Here is a 20,148-nt window from a genome sequence, read left to right as displayed (position 1 = left end):
TAAACTAGAGGGCACAATTCTAAAAGGAGTACAGGAACAGAGAGATCTGGGGGTATATGTGCACAAATCGTTGAAGGTGGCAGAGCAGGTTGGGAAAGCAGTTAAGAAAGCATACCGGATCCTGGGCTTTATAAATAGAGGCATAGAGTACAAAAGTATGGCAGTCATGATGAACCTTTATAAAACACTGGTTCGACCACAACTGGAGTATTGTGTCCAGTTCTGGGCACCGCACTTTAGGAAAGATGTGAAGGCCTTAGACAGGGTGCAGAAAAGATTTACTAGAATTATTCCAGGGATGAGGGACTTTAGTTATGTGGATAGACTGGAGAAGCTGGGGTTGTTCTCCTTGGAACAGAGACAGTTGCGAGGAGATTTGATAGAGGTATTCAAAATCATGAAGGGTCTAGACAGAGTAGATAGAGAGAAACTGTTCCCATTGGCGGAAGTGTCAAGAACCAGAGAATGTAGATTTAAGGTGATTAGCAAAAGAGCCAAAGGTGACATGGGGAAAATCTTTTTTACACAGTGCGTGATTATGATCTGGAATGCACTGCCCGAGGGGGTGGTGGAGGCAGATTCAATCATGGCCTTCAAAAGGGAGCTGGATAAGTACTTGAAAGGAAAAAATTTGCAGGGCTATGGGGATAGGACGGGTGAGTGGGACTAGCTGGATTGCTCTTGCATAGAGCCGACGCGGACTCGATGGGGCGAATGGACTCCTTCCGTGCTGTAACTTTTCTATGATTCTATGATCCCAAGGTCACGATGCACAATGTCCACTAAAGGTGCAAGATTCTAGCTAACCTACTGAATTTAGCAGGGGGGCATTTGACGACAACAAACAAATATTAATTGACAACGTAATAACTGCACAATTCAACACCAGCACAATGGAATTTCAATATCTTGTGCTGTTGTCAGCATACGCGGATAGAGTAATTAAAATTCAGCCCGAGGTTTGTAAAGTTGCACTCGTTTTTTGAATTGATGTGTATTTGGTGCAAACATGGGACTTCAAATCCAACCAAGGTGGAAATAGGTGTCCATTCTGCTAACAAATTCCACAGTGTTGAAGTACACGGTCCTTCAGTTCACTCACGACCGCAGGTATGACTGCAGACGTCTCAGACTAGTCCAGCTTGATTAGGCTTTTCAGCCCTTCCTTTCTATACCTGACCTCCCACCCACTCAACAACAACAACTTGCATTTATATAGCGCCTTTAACATAGTAAAACATCCCAAGGCGCTTCACAGCAGCGTTATCGGACAAAATTTCACGCCGAGCCACATAAGGAGGTGCTAGGGCAGATGACCAAAAGCTTGGTCAAAGAGGTTTTAAGGAGCATCTTAAAGGAGGAAAGAGAGGTAGAGGGATGGAGGGGTTTATGGAGGGAATTCCAGAGCTTAGGGCCTAGGCAGCTGAAGGCACGGCCGCCAATGGTGGAGTGTTTAAAATCGGTGATGCGCAAGAGGCCAGAATTGGAGGAGGGCTGGAGGAGGTTACAGAGATCGGGAGGGTGAGGCCATGAAGGGATTTGAAAACAAGGATGAAAATTTTAAAATTGAGGCGTTCCCGGTCCGGGAGCCAATGTAAGTCAGCGAGCACAGGGGTGATGGGAGAACAGGACTTGGTGTAAATTAGGATACGGGCAGGAGAATTTTGGATGAGCTCAAGTTTATGGAGGATGGAAGATGGGAGGCCGGCCAGGAGAGCATTGGAATAGTCCAGCTCGGAGGGAATGAACTCATGTCACCTGGCCTCTAAATGCTGCTCTACCTGAAATGGAGATTAATGATATTTAACAATATTTTTTATCAATAATTTTTCTACTTTTAAGTACTTATCCAACTCCCTTTTGAAGGCCAAGATTGAATCTGCCTCCACCATCCCCTCGGGCAGCGCATTCCAGATCATAATCACTCGCTGTGTAAAAAAGTTTGGCCTCATATCACCTTTGGTTCTTTTGCTAATCACCTTAAATCTACATCCACTGGATCTTGACACTTCCGCCAATGGGAACAGACCAGCATAACTGAGCTTCCTGCAGAGCAGCATTTCAACAACTTTTCAGGTCTATGCACAGGGAAACACCCGAGTTCTAATATGTAGTTCTACAAGCTCAACTTTCTCTGTTACTGAATTCCTAATCTCAGCCACCGTGATGGGGAGGGGCCAAGCCTTGGGATGGGGGGTGGGGTAAGAAAAATCCAAAGCTGAGCTGTCTAGAATATTGTTGTGCCAGTAAAGTACTGAGGCCTACCAGCCTGGCCTGGAGGGATAAAAACACACAGGGGGGATTCAAATCCTCAAAAGAATACATCGAACCTTTCCCTTCCCCAAACAACATAACAAGAGACGAAGACAGCGTGAACACATGGCCCCTAGCAACTGGAAACAATAATGATTGGGTTGCAGTGCGCTGAAGCTTTTCCATGCAGCTCTACAAAATGGTGCTCATGCATTCGTACCCTCAATCTCACAAGCCATTAGATCTCAGCTGTACCACTGTCGCACTGAGAGCTGTAGAGACTATCTATGTCCGGAGAGCATCCTTTTCCTGGTAGTTTTAAGTTCACCCTATAGACCTGTGCAACTTTTTTCCCCTTCCTCTCGATCGAAATTCTCATTCGATTCGAGTGCTCATCTCATAAACAAAACGGAGAAGTAGACATTCTCCCGTCTCTCCCACCTCATTATGCTTCCTTTGTAATAAATGTTACAACAGCTTAAATCTTCATCAGTAGTAAACTTCAAGTCAGCCCATTCCTTAAAAATACTTCTAAGCCCCGATTTTAACCTGGGGTGGGAGTACAGTGTGAGGGGGACGGGGTGGGAGTACAGTGTGAGGGGGACGGGGTGGGAGTACAGTGTGGGGGGGACGGGGTGGGAGTACAGTGTGGGGGGGACGGAGTGGGGGTACAGTGTGAGGGGGACGGGGTGGGGGTACAGTGTGCGGGGGACGGGGTGGGGGTACAGTGTGAGGGGGACGGGGTGGGAGTACAGTGTGAGGGGGACGGGGTGGGAGTACAGTGTGAGGGGGACGGGGTGGGAGTACAGTGTGAGGGGGACGGGGTGGGAGTACAGTGTGAGGGGGACGGGGTGGGAGTACAGTGTGAGGGGGACGGGGTGGGAGTACAGTGTGAGGGGGACGGGGTGGGAGTACAGTGTGCGGGGGACGGGGTGGGGGTACAGTGTGAGGGGGACGGGGTGGGGGTACAGTGTGAGGGGGACGGGGTGGGGGTACAGTGTGGGGGGGACGGGGTGGGAGTACAGTGTGCGGGGGACAGGGTGGGGGTACAGTGTGGGGGGACGGGGTGGGAGTAAAGTGTGGGGGGGGGGATGGGGTGGGGGTACAGTGTGGGGGGGACGGGGTGGGGGTACAGTGTGGGGGGATGGGGTGGGGGTACAGTGTGCGGGGGATGGGGTGGGGGTACAGTGTGCGGGGGATGGGGTGGGGGTACAGTGTGGGGGGGGATGGGGTGGGGGTACAGTGTGCGGGGGGATGGGGTGGGGGTACAGTGTGCGGGGGATGGGGTGGGGGTACAGTGTGGGGGGGGATGGGGTGGGGGTACAGTGTGCGGGGGATGGGGTGGGGGTACAGTGTGGGGGGGGGGATGGGGTGGGGGTACAGTGTGGGGGGGACGGGGTGGGGGTACAGTGTGGGGGGATGGGTGGGGGTACAGTGTGAGGGGGATGGGGTGGGGGTACAGTGTGCGGGGGATGGGGTGGGGGTACAGTGTGCGGGGGATGGGGTGGGGGTACAGTGTGGGGGGGGATGGGGTGGGGGTACAGTGTGCGGGGGATGGGGTGTGGGTACAGTGTGCGGGGGATGGGGTGGGGGTACAGTGTGAGGGGGATGGGGTGGGGGTACAGTGTGGGGGGGATGGGGTGGGAGTACTGTGTGGGGGGGGACGGGGTGGGGGTACAGTGTGGGGGGATGGGGTGGGGGTACAGTGTGGGGGGATGGGGTGGGAGTACAGTGTGGGGGGGATGGGGTGGGAGTACAGTGTGGGGGGGATGGGGTGGGAGTACAGTGTGGGGGGGATGGGGTGGGAGTACAGTGTGGGGGGGATGGGGTGGGGGTACAGTGTGGGGGGGATGGGGTGGGGGTACAGTGTGGGGGATGGGTGGGGGTACATTGTGGAGGGGATGGGGTGGGGGGTACCGTGTGGGGGGGGATGGGGTGGGAGTACAGTGTGCGGGGGATGGGGTGGGGGTACAGTGTGAGGGGGACGGAGTGGGGGTACAGTGTGCGGGGGACGGGGTGGGAGTACAGTGTGAGGGGGATGGGGTGGGGGTACAGTGTGCGGGGGATGGGGTGGGGGTACAGTGTGAGGGGGATGGGGTGGGAGGGATGCGCCTCTCTTGGTACCAGCGTGAGATCCAGGCCATTTTAACTCCCAGGTCTCATTTAAAGTTGGTAACGTTGACTCTCGCCTGAAGTCGACTGGAATGACTTGGAGGCTCACGGGAGCAGGATTTCGGGTGCTAGACGGCCCGTAGATCGGTCGGGGGTTTAGCAGGACTGCATGGTCAGGGCGGGGGCTGAGGCGGTCCAAGGTTTCCAGATGGGGTCGATCAGAACTTCTCCTGCTGCTCGTGGCCCACAAGGTAACGTTAAAAAAAGTACAAAAGGAAAACTTACCAACCCCTGTCCTGGCCTCGATACTGCCTGCCGACAGGTATCGCTGTTGGCTCCAGGGCTGCGCGCGATCCGCGCGATTCTTTGTTAAAATCGCGACGGGATCCGAATGACATCATCAATATTCATGAGACCCCCTGCCTGCCAGCGTGAACCCAGCAGTTAAAATGGCAGGGGCGCAAACGCGGCAGGAACACACTGGGGAGAGCCCGGCCGCTATTTTAACCCCTCACCTGCACGGCTCCCGCCGGGCGGGTAGTGATAAAATCGGGGCTGTTGCCACTCTTTTCAACTTTGATGGCATCCTACATGGTGAGCCTCGGACCTTCACTGATTCGACAAAATGCAGGCTGTGGGTCTGCACCTGTAGCTCTCTCAGCCAGACCACCGGGAAGGTGGAATGAATTTGGTGGAGGTTTTGGCGAATCATAGAATATAGGAGCAAGAGTAGGCCATTCGGCCCTTCTCCGCCATTCAAAATGATCATGGCTGATCGTCTAACTCAGTACCCTGTTCCCGCTTTTTCCCCACATCCCTTGATCCATTTAGCATTAAGAATGATGCCCTGTGGGCATTGGGGGATCCGTGAGGATACCTCGTTTGGTAAAGAAACTGACTTCACAGAAAAAGAGGAATGAGTTAATAAAATTGAAAGCATAACCCTGGAGCCCAGGCACTCTGCTTACCTCGTGTAAATTGAGTTCTTTTACTTTCTCTTTCAGTATGACCTGTAAAATAAAGAGAAGCACAATGAATCACACTTCGGAAAACTCCCAGGTTTTTTACTAAGCATTGCCACATCTATACTGATCAATAAAACTCACAGATACTCTATTATAAAATAAAACCATGAAAATTATTTACAGCTACTACCTGTATTATACTAAATGACTTGGGTATCCTCACATTACCTTTGAAAGTAGATAAATCGCCAGGCCCGGATGAAATGTATCCAAGGCTGCTAAGAGAAGCGAGGGAGAAAATAGCGGAGGCTCTGACCATCATTTTCCAATCCTCACTGGCTGCAGGCGTGGTGCCAGAGGATTGGAGGACTGCTAACGTTGTATCATTGTTTAAAAAGGGAGAAAGAGGTAGATCGAGTAATTATAGACCAGTCAGCCTAACCTCGGTGGTGGGCAAATTATTGGAATCGATTCTGAGGGGTAACATAAATCGTCATTTAGAAAGGCACGGGTTAATCAAGGACAGTCAGCATGGATTTGTTAAGGGAAGGTCGTGTCTGACTAACTTGATTGAATTTTTTGAGCAGGTAACAAGGAGGGTCGATGAGGTTAACGCATTTGATGTAGTCTACATGGATTTTAGCAAGGCTTTTGACAAGTTCCCACCTGGCAGACTGGTCAAAAAAGTACAAGCTCATTGGTTCAGTGGCAGGAAGCAAAGGGTTAAGGTTGACGGGTGTTTTTGCGACTGGAAGACTGTTTCCAGTGGGTTTCCGCGAGGCTCAGTACGAGGTCCCTTGCTTTTTGTGGTATATATTAATGATTTGAACTAGAATATGGGGGGCTTGATCAAGAAGTCTGCAGATGATGCAAAAATTAGCCGTGTGGTTGATAGTGAGGAGGAAAGCTGTAGACTGCAGGAAGATATCAATGGACTGGTCAGGTGGGCAGAAAAGTGGCAATTGGAGTTCAATCTGGAGAAGTGTGAGGTAATGCATTTGGGGAGGGCAAACAAGGCAAGGGAATACACAATAAATGGGAGGTTACTGAGAGGTGTAGAGGAACAGAGGGACCTTGGAGTGCATGTCCAAAGATCCTTGGAGGCAGCAGGAAAGGTAGATAAGGTGGTTAAAAAGGCATACGCAATAATCATGGGTGATTTTAATCTACATATAGATTGGAAGAATCTGATTGGCAAAGGTAGCCTGGAAGATGAGTTCACAGAGTGCTTTCAGGACAGTTTCTTAGAGCAGCACGTTCTCGAGCCAACCAGAGAGCAGGCTATTCTAGATCTGGTAATGTGCTAATGAGGCAGGATTAATTAATGACCTCATTGTAAAGGAGCCTCTAGGTAGCAGTGATCACAATATGATTGAATTTCGCATTCAGTTTGAGGGAGAGAAGAGTAAGTCTAAGACTAGTGTTTTAAACTTAAATAAGGGCAATTATGAGGGCATGAAGACAGAGCTGGCTAAAGTGAATTGGGGACTTCGGTTAAGGGATATGTCAGTAGAGATGCAGTGGCAGACATTTAATGAGATATTTCATAACACTCAGCAAAGATATATTCGAGTGAGAAAGAAAGACTCTAGGGGAAGGACGTACAATCCGTGACTAACTAAGGAAGATAAAGATAGTATCAAATTGAAAGAAAAAGCATACAATTCCACGAAGACTGGACAGAATATAAAAAAACAGCAAAGAATGACTAAAAGAATAATAAAGAGGGAGAAATTAGAATATGAGAGAATGCTGGCTAGAAACATAAAAACAGACAGTAAGAGTTTCTACAGTTATTTAAAAAGGAAAAGAGTAAGTAAAGTGAGCACTGGTCCTCTAGAGAGTGAGTCTGGGGAATTAATAATGGAGAATAAGGAAATGGCAGATGAATTGAACAGATATTTTGCTTCCGTCTTCACTGTAGAGGATACAAATAACGTGCCAGAAATAATTGTGAATCAAGAGGTGAAAGGGAGGGAGGAACTTAAAACATTTACAATCACCAGGGAAAGGGCTTTGAAAAAATTATTAGAACTAAAAGCTGACAAGTCCCCAAGTCCTGACAGATTTCATCCTAGGGTCTTCATAGAATCATAGAAAATTTACGGCACAGAAGGAAGCCATTTTTTAAATGAGTTGAGGGTTTCTGCCTCCACCACTCTCTCAGGCAGTGAGTTCCAGACCCCCACCACCCTTTGGGTGAAATTTTTTTTCCTCATTTCCACTCTAATCCTTCTACCAATCACTTTAAATCTATGCCCCCTGGTTATTGACCCCTCCGCTAAGGGAAATAGGTCCTTCCTATCCACTCTATCTAGGCCCCTCATAATTTTGTACACCTCAATCAAATCACCCCTCAGCCTCCTCTGTTCCAAGGAAAACAACCCCAGCCTATCCAATCTGTCATCATAGCTAAAATTCTCCAGTCCTGGTAACATCCTCGTAAATCTCCTCTGCACCCTCTCTAGTGCAATTACATCCTTCCTGTAATGTGGTGACCAGAACTGTGCACAGTACTCAAGCTGTGGCCTAACTCGTGTTTTATACAGTTCCAGCATAACATCCCTGCTTTTATATTCTATGCCTCGGCTAATAAAGGAAAGCATTCCATATGCCTTCTTAACCACCTTAAAAGAAGTGGCTGCAGAGATAGTAGATGCATTGGTATTAATTTTCCAAAATTCCCTAGATTCTGGAAGGGTCCCATCAGTTTGGAAAATATCAAATGTAATTCCTCTATTCAAGAAAGGACAGAGACAGAAAGCAGGAAACTACAGGCCAGTTAGCTTAACATCTGTCATAAGGAAAATGCTAGAATCTATTATTAAGGAGGTTATAGCAGGGCACTTAGAAAATCTCAATGCAATCAGACAGAGTTAACACGGCTTTGTGAAAGGGAAATCGTGTTTGACTAATTTATTAGAGTTCTTTGAGGAAGTAACAAGCAACGTGGATAAAGGGGATCCTGTGGACGTGGTGTACTTGGATTTCTAGAAAGCTTTTGACAAGGTGCCACATCAAAGGCTACTACACAAAATAAGAGCTCATGGTGTAGGGGGTAACATATTGGCATGGATAAAGGATTGGTTAGCTAACAGGAAGCAGAGAGTAGGCATAAATGGGTCATTTTCAGGTTGGCAAGATGTAACGAGTGGAGTACCACAGGGATCAGTGCTTGGGCCTCAATTATTTACAATCTATATCAATGACTTGGATGAAGGGACCGAATGTATGGTTGCTAAATTTGCTGATGACGCAAAGGTAGGTAGGAAAGTAAGTTGTGAAGAGGACATAAGGAGTCTGCAAAGGGATATAGATAGGTTAAGTGAGTGGGCAAAAATTTGGCAGATAGAGTATAATGTGGAAAAATGTGAACTTGTCCACTTTGGCAGGAGGAATAGAAAAGCAGTATATTATTTAAATGGAGAGAGATTGCAGAACTCTGAGGTACAGAGGGAGCTGGGTGTCCCAGTACATGAATCACAAAAAGTTAGTATGCAGGTACAGCAAGTGATTAGGAAGGCAAATGGAATGTTGTCATTTATTGCAAGGGGAATGGAATATAAAAGTAGAGAATGGAATATAAAAGTAGAGTTGTACAGGGCATTGGTGAGATCACATCTTGAATGTGTGCAGTTTTGGTCTTCTTATTTAAGAAAGGATATAATTGCTTTGGAGGCGGTTCAGAGAAGGTTCACTCGACTGATTCCTGGGATGAGGGGGTTATCTTATGAGGAAAGGTTGGATAAGTTGGGCCTGTATACACTGGAGTTTAGAAGAATGAGAGGTGATCTTATTGAAACATATAAGATCCTGAGGGGACTAGAAGGGGTAGATGCTGAGAGGATGTTTCCCCTTGTGGGAGAGACTAGAACTAGGGGCCCACAGTATAAAAATAAGGGGTCTCCCATTTAAGATGGAGACGAGGAGAAATTTCTTCTCTCAGAGGGTCGTGAGTCTGTGGAACTCCCTTCCCCAGAGAGCAGTGGAGGCAGGGTCATTGAATATTTTTAAGGCTGAGTTAGATAGATTCCTGATTAACAAGGGAGTCAAAGGTTATAGTAGGTAGATGGGAAAGTACGGTTGAGGTCGCAATCAGATCAGCCATAATCTTATCAAATGGCAGAGCAGGCTCGAGGGGCCGAATGGCCTACTCCTGCTCTTAATTCGTATGTTTGTATGTATGTTCGTATGTACTTTCCTTTATTAGGCGAGGCATCGAGTATAAGAGCTGGGAGGTTATGCTAGAACTATATAAAGCATTGGTTAGGCCACAGCTTGAGTACTGTGTACAGTTCTGGTCATCACATTACACGAAAGATGTGATTGCACTAGAGAGGATACAGAGGAGATTAGAATCATAGAAAGGTTACAGCATAGAAGGAGGCCATTCAGCCCATCGAGTCCGCACTGGCTCTATGCAAGAGCAATCCAGCTAGTTCCACTCCCCTGCACTATCCCCGTAGCCCTGCAAATTTTTCCCTTTCAAGTACTTATCCAGTTCCCTTTTGAAAGCCATGATTGAATCTGCCTCCACCACCCCCTCAAGCAGTGCATTCCAGATCATAATCACTCGCTGTGTAAAAAAGATTTACGAGGATATTGCCAGAGCTGGAGAATGTTAGCTATGAGGAAAGACTGGATAGGCTGGGGTTGTTTTCTTTGGAACAAAGGAGGCTGAGGGGAGATTTAATTGAGCTATATAAAATTATGACGGGACTAGATAGAGTGGATAGGGAGGACCTATTTCCCTTAGCAGAGGGCTCAGTGACCAGGGGGCATAGATTTAAAGTAATTGGTAGAAGGATTAGAGGGGAGCTGAGGAGAAATATTTTCACCCAGAGGGCGATGGGGGTCTGGAACTCACTGCCTGAAAGGGTGGTAGAGGCAGAAACCCTCATCACATTTAAAAAGTACTTGGATGTGCACTTGAAGTGCCGTAACCTACAGGGCTACGGACCAAGTGCTGGAAAGTGGGATTAGGCTGGATAGCTCTTTTATGGCCGGCACAGACACAATCCCTTCTATGCCGTAACTTTCTATGATTCTCTGATTATCTGACCGTGGACTTCGTTTCCTGTTATCGCGGCTTTTGTTCCCGCCTTTTTACGTTGACATTGAGAATGCCCATCAAATCATTTACATTGGGAGTTCCCTCAGTAAACAGGCCCGGTGACGCTGCTGTTGCAGGTTGCAGCCACTATGTGGTGTTGTAGTTCCAATGCATCCTCTGACACATGAGCAACGCCACGAGAGGCCTACTAGTAACACTCGCGTCTTAACGTTGGATCGTTCTGTACCAATACCAGCACTCCACATCCCAGTGCCAGGCACTGCCATAGCGACCTGAGGCCCCACAGTATTATCAAATAAAGTTTGATTTTCTCAAAGAAAAATGGCAAAGCACATAATGAATAGCAGGACGACACCACTGCTAAATTCAAAATAGGTTAACTACAGTGCATAATTAACAACTACAGCAGTATTTAATCCTGCCAACATACAACTGACTGAAAGGGTGATTTTAACTGATTGTTCTTGATTCTAAATCACTGGTTGGATTCCAGGAAGCTGATATCTGGTGATAGTCATTTGTAGATGGATAGAACTCTACTGTTACAGAAGCATGAATCGTGCAGCCTATCTTTGAGATACCATCTCCTTGTGAAAACACCACGTTAAAATTCCTGCCTCCATAAGCAAGAACAGGAACAATATGAGACGCTGACTAACACCCTTCTGTCACACTTTGCTTTTGAATAGAACAAAATAAACCACAATGGTAATTATTACTAGATCACCCTGCTCGCCACTGGATATCTTTTTTGAGTGAGTTTTCTGCTCATCAAGAGGATGTCAGTTCTTAGGAATGGAACTCCTTTATAATTTGTGTGTCCAATGTTTACTCCCAAATCAGTTATAGTATGGTAAGATGCAGAATAAAGCTTCCTTTACTCTCCCAAACAATGTGCCTCAACCTCAGAAGAATATTCCCAGTTGTACCGGTGTTTTTTTAATTTCTATCACACGCACGAGGTATCCTATTGAATCAGGTTGCTGATTAGGTTTGACCACACTTGGAGTACTGTGAACAGTCCCGGTCTCCATATTATAAAAAGGATATAGAGGCACTGGAGAAGGTTTACTAGGATGATACCAGAACGGAGAGGTTATGCTTATTAGGAAGGATTGAACAGGCTGGGGCTCTTTTCTCTAGAAAAGAGAAGACCGAGAGGTGACCTGACAGAGGTCTATAAGATTATGAAAGGTTTTGATAGGGTAGACATAGAGAAGATGTTTCCATTTGCGGGGGAGACCAGAACTAGGGGCCATTAATATAAGATAGTCACTAATAAATCCAATAGGAATTCAGGAATTCAGGAGAAGCTTCTTTCCTCAGAGAGTGGTTAGAATGTGGAACACGCTATCACTAGGGGTAGTTGAGTCGACCAGCATTGATGCATTTAAGAGGAAGCTAGATAAACACATGAGGGAGAATGGAATAGAAGGATATGCTGATAGGGTTAGATGTAGTAGGGAGGGAGGAGGCTCGTATGGAGTACTGGCAGGGACCTGTTGGGCCGAATGTCCTGTTTGTGTGCTGTACATTCTAAGTAATTCTAGATAGGAGCAGGAAGTTACAAAGGGACAGACAGACTAAGTGAGTGGGCAAAACTATATCAGATGGAGTTCAATTATGAGGACAGGTTGCATAAACTTGGTTTGTATTCCTTTGAGTTTAGACAGTTGAGGGGTGATTTAATCGAGGTGCTTAAAATAATAAAGGGATTCGACAGGGTAGATAGAGAGAAACTATTTCCTCTGGTAGTGGAATCCAGAGCAAGGGGGCATAATCTTAAAATTACAGCTAGGCCAGTTGTGGGTGAAATCAGGAAGCATTTTTCACACCTTTATGTGGTCGTGGAAATCTAGAACTCTCTCCTCTAAAAGGTTGTGGATATTGGATCAATTGAAATTAATCTCACAGTAAGAGATCCTCTGGGGAAGAGTGACCATAATATGATAGAATTTCACATTGAGTTTGAGAGTGATGTACTTAAGTCAGAAACGAGAGTCTTAAACTTAAATAAAGCCAATTGGGCTTTATGGTATTAGGTATGAGGGGCGAGTTGGCTAAGGTAGATTGGTAAACCAAATTAAAGGATATGATGGTTGAAAAGCAATGGCAAACATTTAAAGAAATATTTCGATATTCTCAACAAATATACATTCCATTGAGAAATAAAAACTCCACGAAAGAAGTTAAGGATAGCATTAGATTAAAAGAAGAGGCTTATAACGTTGTCAAGAAGAGTAGTAAGCCTAAGGATTGGAACAGTTTTAGAAACCAGAAAAGGACAACCAAAAATGTGATAAAAATGGAGAAAATAGAATATGAAAGTAAACTAGCAAGAAATATAAATATGGATTGTAAGAGTGTCTACAAGTATGTAAAAAGGAAGAGAGTAGCAAAAGTAAATGTTGGTCCCTTAGAGGCTGAGACAGGAGAAATTATAATGGGGAATCAGGAAATGGCAGATGCATTAAACAAATATTTTGTATCTGTCTTCACAGAAGAAGACATAAAAAACATACCAGAAATAGTGGAGAACCAAGGGTCTAATGAGAGTGAGGAACTTAAAGTAATTAATATCAGTAGAGAAAAAGTACTTGAGAAACTAATCGGACTAAAAGCTGATAAATCCCCTGGGCCTGATGGTCTACATCCGAGGGTTCTAAAAGAGGTGGCTGCAGAGATAGTGGATGCATTGGTTATGATCTTTCAAAATTCCCTAGATTCCAGAACAGTCCCAGTGGATTGGAAGGCAGCAAATGTAACCCCGCTATTCAAGAAAGGAGGGAGAGAGAAAACAGGGAACTACAGGCCAGTTAGCCTGACATCAGTCGTCAGGAAAATGCTGGAATCCATTATTAAGGAAGTGGTAACAGGGCACTTAGAAAATCATAATATGATTAGGTAGAGTCAACATGGTTTTACGAAAGAGAAATCGTGTTTGACAAACCTATTAGAGTTTGTTGAGGATGTAACTAGCAGGGTAGATAAAGGGGAACCATTGGATGTAGTATAGTTGGATTTTCAAAAGGCATTTGATAAGGTGCCACATAAAAGGTTGTTACACAAGATAAGGACTCATGAGGTTGCGGGTAATATATTAACAAGGATAGAGGATTGGTTAACGGACAGAAAACAGAGAATAGGGATAAACGGGTCATTTGCAGGTTTGCAGGCTGTAACTTGTGGGGAGCCACAAGGATCAGTGCTTGGGACTCAGCTATTTACAATCCACATTAATGACTTAGATGAAGGGACCGAGTGTAATGTATCCAAGTTTGCTGACAATACAAAGCTAGGTGGGAAAGGAAGCGGTGAGGAGGACACAAAGAGTCTGGGATATAGATAGGTTAAGTGAGTGGGCGAGAAGGTGTCAGATGGAGTATAATGTGGGGAAATGTGAGTTTACTCACTTTGTTAGGAAGAATAGAAAAACAGAATGTTTTTTAAAATGGTGAGAAACTTAAATGTTGGTGTTCAGAGAGACTTGGGTGTCCTCGTACAAGAAACACAAAAAGTTAGTATGCAGGTACAGCAAGCAATTAGGAAAGCAAATGGAATGTTGGCCTTTATTGCAAGGGGGTTGGAGTACAAGAGTAAGGAAGTCTTACTACAATTGTACAGGGCTTTGGTGCGACCTCACATGGAGTACTGCATACAGTTTTGGTCTCCTTATCTAAGGAAGGATATATTTGCGTTAGAGGCGGTGCAGTGAAGGTTCACTAGATTAATTCCTGGGATGAGAGGGTTGTCCTATGAGGCGAGGTTGAGTAGAAAGGGCCTACACTCTCTGGAGTTCAGAAGAATGAGAGGTGATCTCATTGAAACATATCAGATTCTGAGGGGGCTTGACAGGATAGCTGTTGAGAGATTGTTTCCCCTGGCTGGAGAGTCTAGAATTAGAGGGCATAGTCGCAGGATAAGGGGTCAGCCATTTAAGACTGAGATGAGGAGGAATTTCTTCACCTGGAGGGTTGTGAATCTTTGGAATTCTCTACCCCAGAGGGCTGTGGATGCTGAGTCGTTGAGTATATTCAAGGCTGAGATAGGCAGATTTCTGGATTCTAGGTGAATCAAGGGATATGAGGATCGGGCAGGAAAGTGGAGTTGAGGTCAAAGATCAGCCATGATCTGATTGAATGGTGGAGCAGGCTCGAGGGGCCATACGGCCTACTCCTGCTCCTATTTCTTATGTTCTTATGTTTTCAAGGCTGAGATCGATAGATTTTTGTTGGTTGAGAGTATCAAGGAATATGAATAAAAGGCGGGTAACCGGAGCTTAGGTACAGATCAGCCATGATCTAACTGAATGGTGGAACAGGCTTGAGGGGCTGAATGGCCTACTCTTGTTCCTATGAGAGATTACAGGGGGGGGGGGAGGATTTTAACCCCCCAGGATGGGGCAGAGGAGGGGCTAAAAATTCAAAAATAGATAACCCGATCCCAACGCCATCACTTCTAATGGAGGCGGGTTGGGGGTGGGCGACTAACCTGCTCTCCAGAGGCGGGCCTGTCATTTAAATATTTTAATGAGGCTGCTTGCCTCAAATTTTAGGACAGTTTTAAATTAAATGGCTGCGGTTTCCCAGGGCTCGAGAAACCCAGCCGTTGGAGGAAGGCGAGAACAACCGGATCCAGCAGGTAAATGCTTGTCCAGCACTGCTTGTGGGCTATGAGGAGCAGGTGTGGGCTACGAGGAGCAGGGGTGCTCTCCCCAGACCCCCAAACGATTGGAGCCCCACTCCCCGCGATCTGATCCTCCCCCCACCGATCTCCTCTCCACTCCCCTCCCCCCATTCTACTCCGGTCCACGATCTCCTCTCTGCCGCCACCCTTACCCCCCGATCAACTCCCAGCCCGCGATCTCCTCTCCCCCTCCCCCCGATCTCCTCCCGACCCGCGATCTCCTCTCCCCCTCCCCCCGATCTACTCCCGACCCGCGATCTCCTCTCCCCCTCCCCCCGATCTACTCCCGACCCGCGATCTCCTCTCCCCCTCCCCACGATCTACTCCCGACCCGCGATCTCCTCTCCCCCTCCCCCGATCTACTCCCGACCCGCGATCTCCTCTCCCCCTCCCCCCGATCTACTCCCGACCCGCGATCTCCTCTCCCCCTCCCCACGATCTACTCCCGACCCGCGATCTCCTCTCCCCTTCCCCCCGATCTACTCCCGACGCGCGATCTCCTCTCCCCCTCCCCCCGATCTACTCCCGACCCGCGATCTCCTCTCCCCTTCCCCCCCCGATCTACTCCCGACCCGCGATCTCCTCTCCCCCTCCCCCCGATCTACTCCCGACGCGCGATCTCCTCTCCCCCTCCCCCCGATCTACTCCCGACCCGCGATCTCCTCTCCCCCTCCCCCCGATCTACTCCCGACCCGCGATCTCCTCTCCCCCTCCCCACGATCTACTCCCGACCCGCGATCTCCTCTCCCCCTCCCCCCGATCTACTCCCGACCCGCGATCTCCTCTCCGCCCCCCCTGATCTACTCCCGACCCGCGATCTCCTCTCCGCCCCCCCTCCCGATCTACTCCCGACCCGCGATCTCTTCTCCCCCTCCCCCCGATCTACTCCCGACCCGCGGTCTCCTCTCCCCCTCCCACCCTGATCTACTCCCGACCCACGATCTCCTCTCCCCCTCCCACCCTGATCTACTCCCGACCCACGATCTCCTCTCCCCCTCCCCCCCCGATCTACTCCCGACCCGCGATCTCCTCTCCCCCTCCCCCCGATCTACTCCCGACCCACGATCTCCTCTCCCCCTCCCACCCTGATCTACTCCCGACCCACGATCTCCTCTCCCCCTCCCCCCCCGATCTACTCCCGACCCGCGATCTCCTCTCCCCCTCCCCCCGATCTACTCCCGACCCACGATCTCCTCTCCCCCTCCCTACCCGATCTACTCCCGACCCGCGATCTCCTCTCCCCCTCCCCCCGATCTACTCCCGACCCGCGATCTCCTCTCCGCCCCCCCCCCCGATCTACTCCCGACCCACGATCTCCTCTCCCCCTCCCTACCCGATCTACTCCCGACCCGCGATCTCCTCTCCCCCTCCCCCCGATCTACTCCCGACCCGCGATCTCCTCTCCGCCCCCCCCCCCCGATCTACTCCCGACCCACGATCTCCTCTCCCCCTCCCTACCCGATCTACTCCCGACCCGCGATCTCCTCTCCCCCTCCCCCCGATCTACTCCCGACCCGCGATCTCCTCTCCGCCCCCCCCCCCCGATCTACTCCCGACCCGCGATCTCCTCTCCCCCTCCCCCCCTGATCTACTCCTGACCCGCGATCTCCTCTCCGCTCCCAGCCTGCGGCCTGGTACCACAAGCCCTCCCGCCCGCGAGCCAGCCAGTCTCTCAATCTGCCTGGCTGCTGGCCGGGAAACGGGAACAAAAAATTTAAATGAGGAGCTGCCACTAAATATGGGGGTGGAACAGGAGTCTTTCCATGTTTTGACTGTGATAGATGGAGAGAAGCAAGTGTAAACAAATATGTGTAATTAATATATGTGTTTTGCACGTTAAGATCTTATGTGCCGTATGCTTATGGGGAACTGGATGGTGTAATAGGTTAGACATTGCACTTCTGGGGCCAGGATTCGAATCCAGCTCAGATTGCTAGGATGAAGATGTCTTCCTTTTGCTACTTGCGAAGGATCGATATAAAATGAGTTAGGGCCTCGTTCAATCCCGTTCCTACAGGGCATGGGATCACAGCACAAAGCTGTTCCAACTTTGACACTCATTGGAAATCTGACTCAGGTAGCTGGTGTGGGGAATGGAGCAGGTGCTGTAGTGGGATTCGGGGGGTGGGGGGCTCTTCTGAGGTTGGAGCAGAGTGAAGGAAGCTTTTACTCAGCACTTAAATGCACTATACCTGACCACGAGATACCGGAAACATTAAGTGTTCCAGCTCATCACTCACTTTCCTTGTCTTGATGAGCATAAAATTCACCCAAAAAAGTCACCATTTCAATGAATGGATGTCAGCAGATTTAGGACATCATTACCTTTGTCTTGTTTCATTTAGTGGGATGTGGGTCTTACCTGTTTATATGCATAAAGCTCCTTGTGTGCTTGATGTCGTAACCTGCACAGAGAAGAATGAGAGGTCAATCATTTCTACAACTGCAAAGTTGCTGCTCTGTAATAGTACAACTCATTCTTCAACGACAGCTGTTGCAGTCACACATACATACACCTATTGGCAGGTTATGTACCGTACTGTATCAGGGAAATGGGTGTTAATCTCAAGGTTGGGAGTGCAGACTGAGCCCTTCAATCAGCCTGCTGTCAATTCCCTGGCACAGTACAGGGAATGCCCATCATTACTATTCAATCCCAGTTGCTGCTCTGTTTCTGTCCCAATCCAGCTGTTCTAGTGTCGAAGACAATGAATGAATAGTTCACCGAGAGGGCTCAGAGAGAAGCGGAGAATTTGTCTTGCTGTTGAATCTCTGAAAGAGGGCAACTGATAACCATCCCATTACAGGCAACAGCTGTGGCTCACTGGGTAGCACACTTGCCTCTGAGTCAGAAGGTTATGGGTTTGAGTCCCGCTGCAGAGACTTGAGCACAAAATCTAGGCTGCACTGTTAGATGTGCTGTCTTTTGGATGACGTTAAACTGAGGCTCCATCTGCCCTCTCAGATAGATGTAAAAGATCCCATAGCACTATTTTGAAGAAGAACAGGGGAGTTCTCCCTGGTGTCCTGGCCAATATTTATCGCTCAATCAACATCACTAAAACAGATTATCTGATCATTATCACATTGCTGTTTGTGGGACCTTGCTGACTGCACAGTGTCCGCTGCCTTTCCTTCATTACGACACTGACTGTACTTCAAAAAAAGTACTTCATTGTTTGTGAACTTGGGACATCCTGAGGTTGTGAGAGTCACCATATAAATACAAGTCTTTCTTTTTTTCTTTATCTGTCCTCAGTGAGTCTGGAATTTGTGCCTATAGTGCTTGGTCAAAATGCCACACAATCAAACCTCTGTCACTGAATATAAGACAAAAAAGTACCTGGAGTGAGTCCCAAGGTTGAGAGGGTTCAGATTATTAGGGATGGCCAATAAATGCTGGCCTCGCTAGTGACGCCCACATCCCACGAACGAAGAAAAAAAAGATAAGGTTATAATTGACCTTCCTAGACTGGCTCCCTTCTCTCAGTTCTTCTATCCACAGCACCATTGAATTTAAGGATTGTGTTTGCTAAGTTTCACAGATTGGACTCATCATACTTCATACCCTGGTCATGTCATGGATCGGAAATAAGAAAACACAATTCTTTTCCACTCTTGGTAACTAATTATTCTAAATGTAAAATATCACCATAAACACTATGCAGCAACGACAAGCACCAAATGACAATTAAAAACAATACATAAGGTAAAACGACAAAATGGAAAGTATTTTTCAGCGCTGTTACTTTTTAACATGACTGTCGGAAGACTATTTTACAATGGGGGTGTGTGGGAAGAGGCACGATATTGAAGTCTGATCCTGTCCTAACCGAACATTGCTTTTCACCAGGGGTCCTAGAAGAGCAATCAGGACCAGCAGACTCTGCTAATTTGTCACCTTCTAGTTCAGTAGCGCTCCTATTGCTGCTCCGGCTGAGTTCAGTTCACCCAACATGGACTGGAGGCCCTTCCTGGTCTTTATGACTTTCTTCCACACTGGTCTGTGCTTTTATCCTCAGAGCCATCAGGTAGCTCAAACACCAGTTCTATTTGAAGGTACATTGCTGTGCTTCAAAATTACCTACATATTCTTCCAGGTGTGTAACAACAATTGCGCAAAGCTTCTCTGACAGCACCTACCAAACCCGCAACCTCCGCCAGCTAGAAGGACAAGGGCAGCAGGTGCATAGGAACACAATCACCTCCGAGTTCCTCTCCATGTCACACACCATCCCGACTTGGAAATATATCGCTGGTCCTTCATCGTCATTGGGTCAAAATCCTGGAACTCCCTACCTTACAGCACTGTGGGAGCATCTTCACCACATGGACTACAGCGGTTCAAGAAGAAGACCCACCACCGCTTCTCCAGGGAAACTAGGGATGGGCAATAAATGACGGCCTTGCCAGCGACGCCCACATCCCGAGAATGAATAAAATAAGACAATAGCATGGGCAGTGATGTGATGCCTCACCAGTTGTGTCTACTGCTTAAAAAAATTGTATCTTAGAACTGTTATTTTACAAAATTGCAGGATGTGCGTGCCGACTGTTACTGTTGGCATATGGTGACTCGGAGAAAGAATTGTCCGACCAGGCTGTTCCAGGAACCAGTGCTTCCAAAAAACTCAGCCCTCCAAGACAATTAACCACAGTGCCCCTTTAATGTACAGAGCACTTGGCCAGTATCTGCATGGTGGAAATTAATTATTCCCTTTAATCTATTCACCTACACTGGAAAAACACCTTTGGAAGAGGAGGTTTTCCATTAACCGAGAGCAGCCACTAAGAACTGTGGTTCACCAGCAGCCGACAGTCACCTGATCGGACCAACATTTTGCTGGCTGCAACTCCGACTACATTTCCCCCTCCCCCCCTCCCCAGTCAAAGTGCAGGATGGCCATTGACACAGAGAAAACAAACTTCTGTTTATTCACTGGTAAAAATAGAGCCACTCTTTGGCTTAGTAATAGTATTCCCGCCACTGAGTCGGAAGTCTCAGAATAAGGGGTAGGTCCATTTAGGACTGAGATGAGGAGAAATTTCTTCACTCAG

At 47.8% G+C, this 20,148-nt stretch overlaps 1 protein-coding gene across 4 annotated transcripts in view; it reads right to left on the bottom strand.

The window, feature by feature from the left end:
• The window catches only part of rnf24 (ring finger protein 24), a 159,651-nt gene that overhangs the window by 52,870 nt on the left and 86,633 nt on the right, over positions 1–20,148 (bottom strand). For all 4 annotated transcript variants that reach the window (XM_067982010.1, XM_067981984.1, XM_067982000.1 and 1 more), the window contains exons 3-4: positions 17,453–17,495; positions 5,334–5,375 (exon numbers count right to left, since the gene is read on the bottom strand). In XM_067982010.1, the coding sequence (XP_067838111.1) occupies positions 5,334–5,375; positions 17,453–17,495 (85 nt within the window). The remainder of the gene's footprint in view (positions 1–5,333; positions 5,376–17,452; positions 17,496–20,148) is intronic.

The sequence above is a fragment of the Heptranchias perlo genome, chromosome 1 (genome assembly GCF_035084215.1).
Source record: "Heptranchias perlo isolate sHepPer1 chromosome 1, sHepPer1.hap1, whole genome shotgun sequence".
Taxonomy (NCBI): domain Eukaryota; kingdom Metazoa; phylum Chordata; class Chondrichthyes; order Hexanchiformes; family Hexanchidae; genus Heptranchias; species Heptranchias perlo.
Note: the sequence above shows the minus strand (reverse complement) of the source record. Positions and strands in the feature narration are given on the sequence as shown.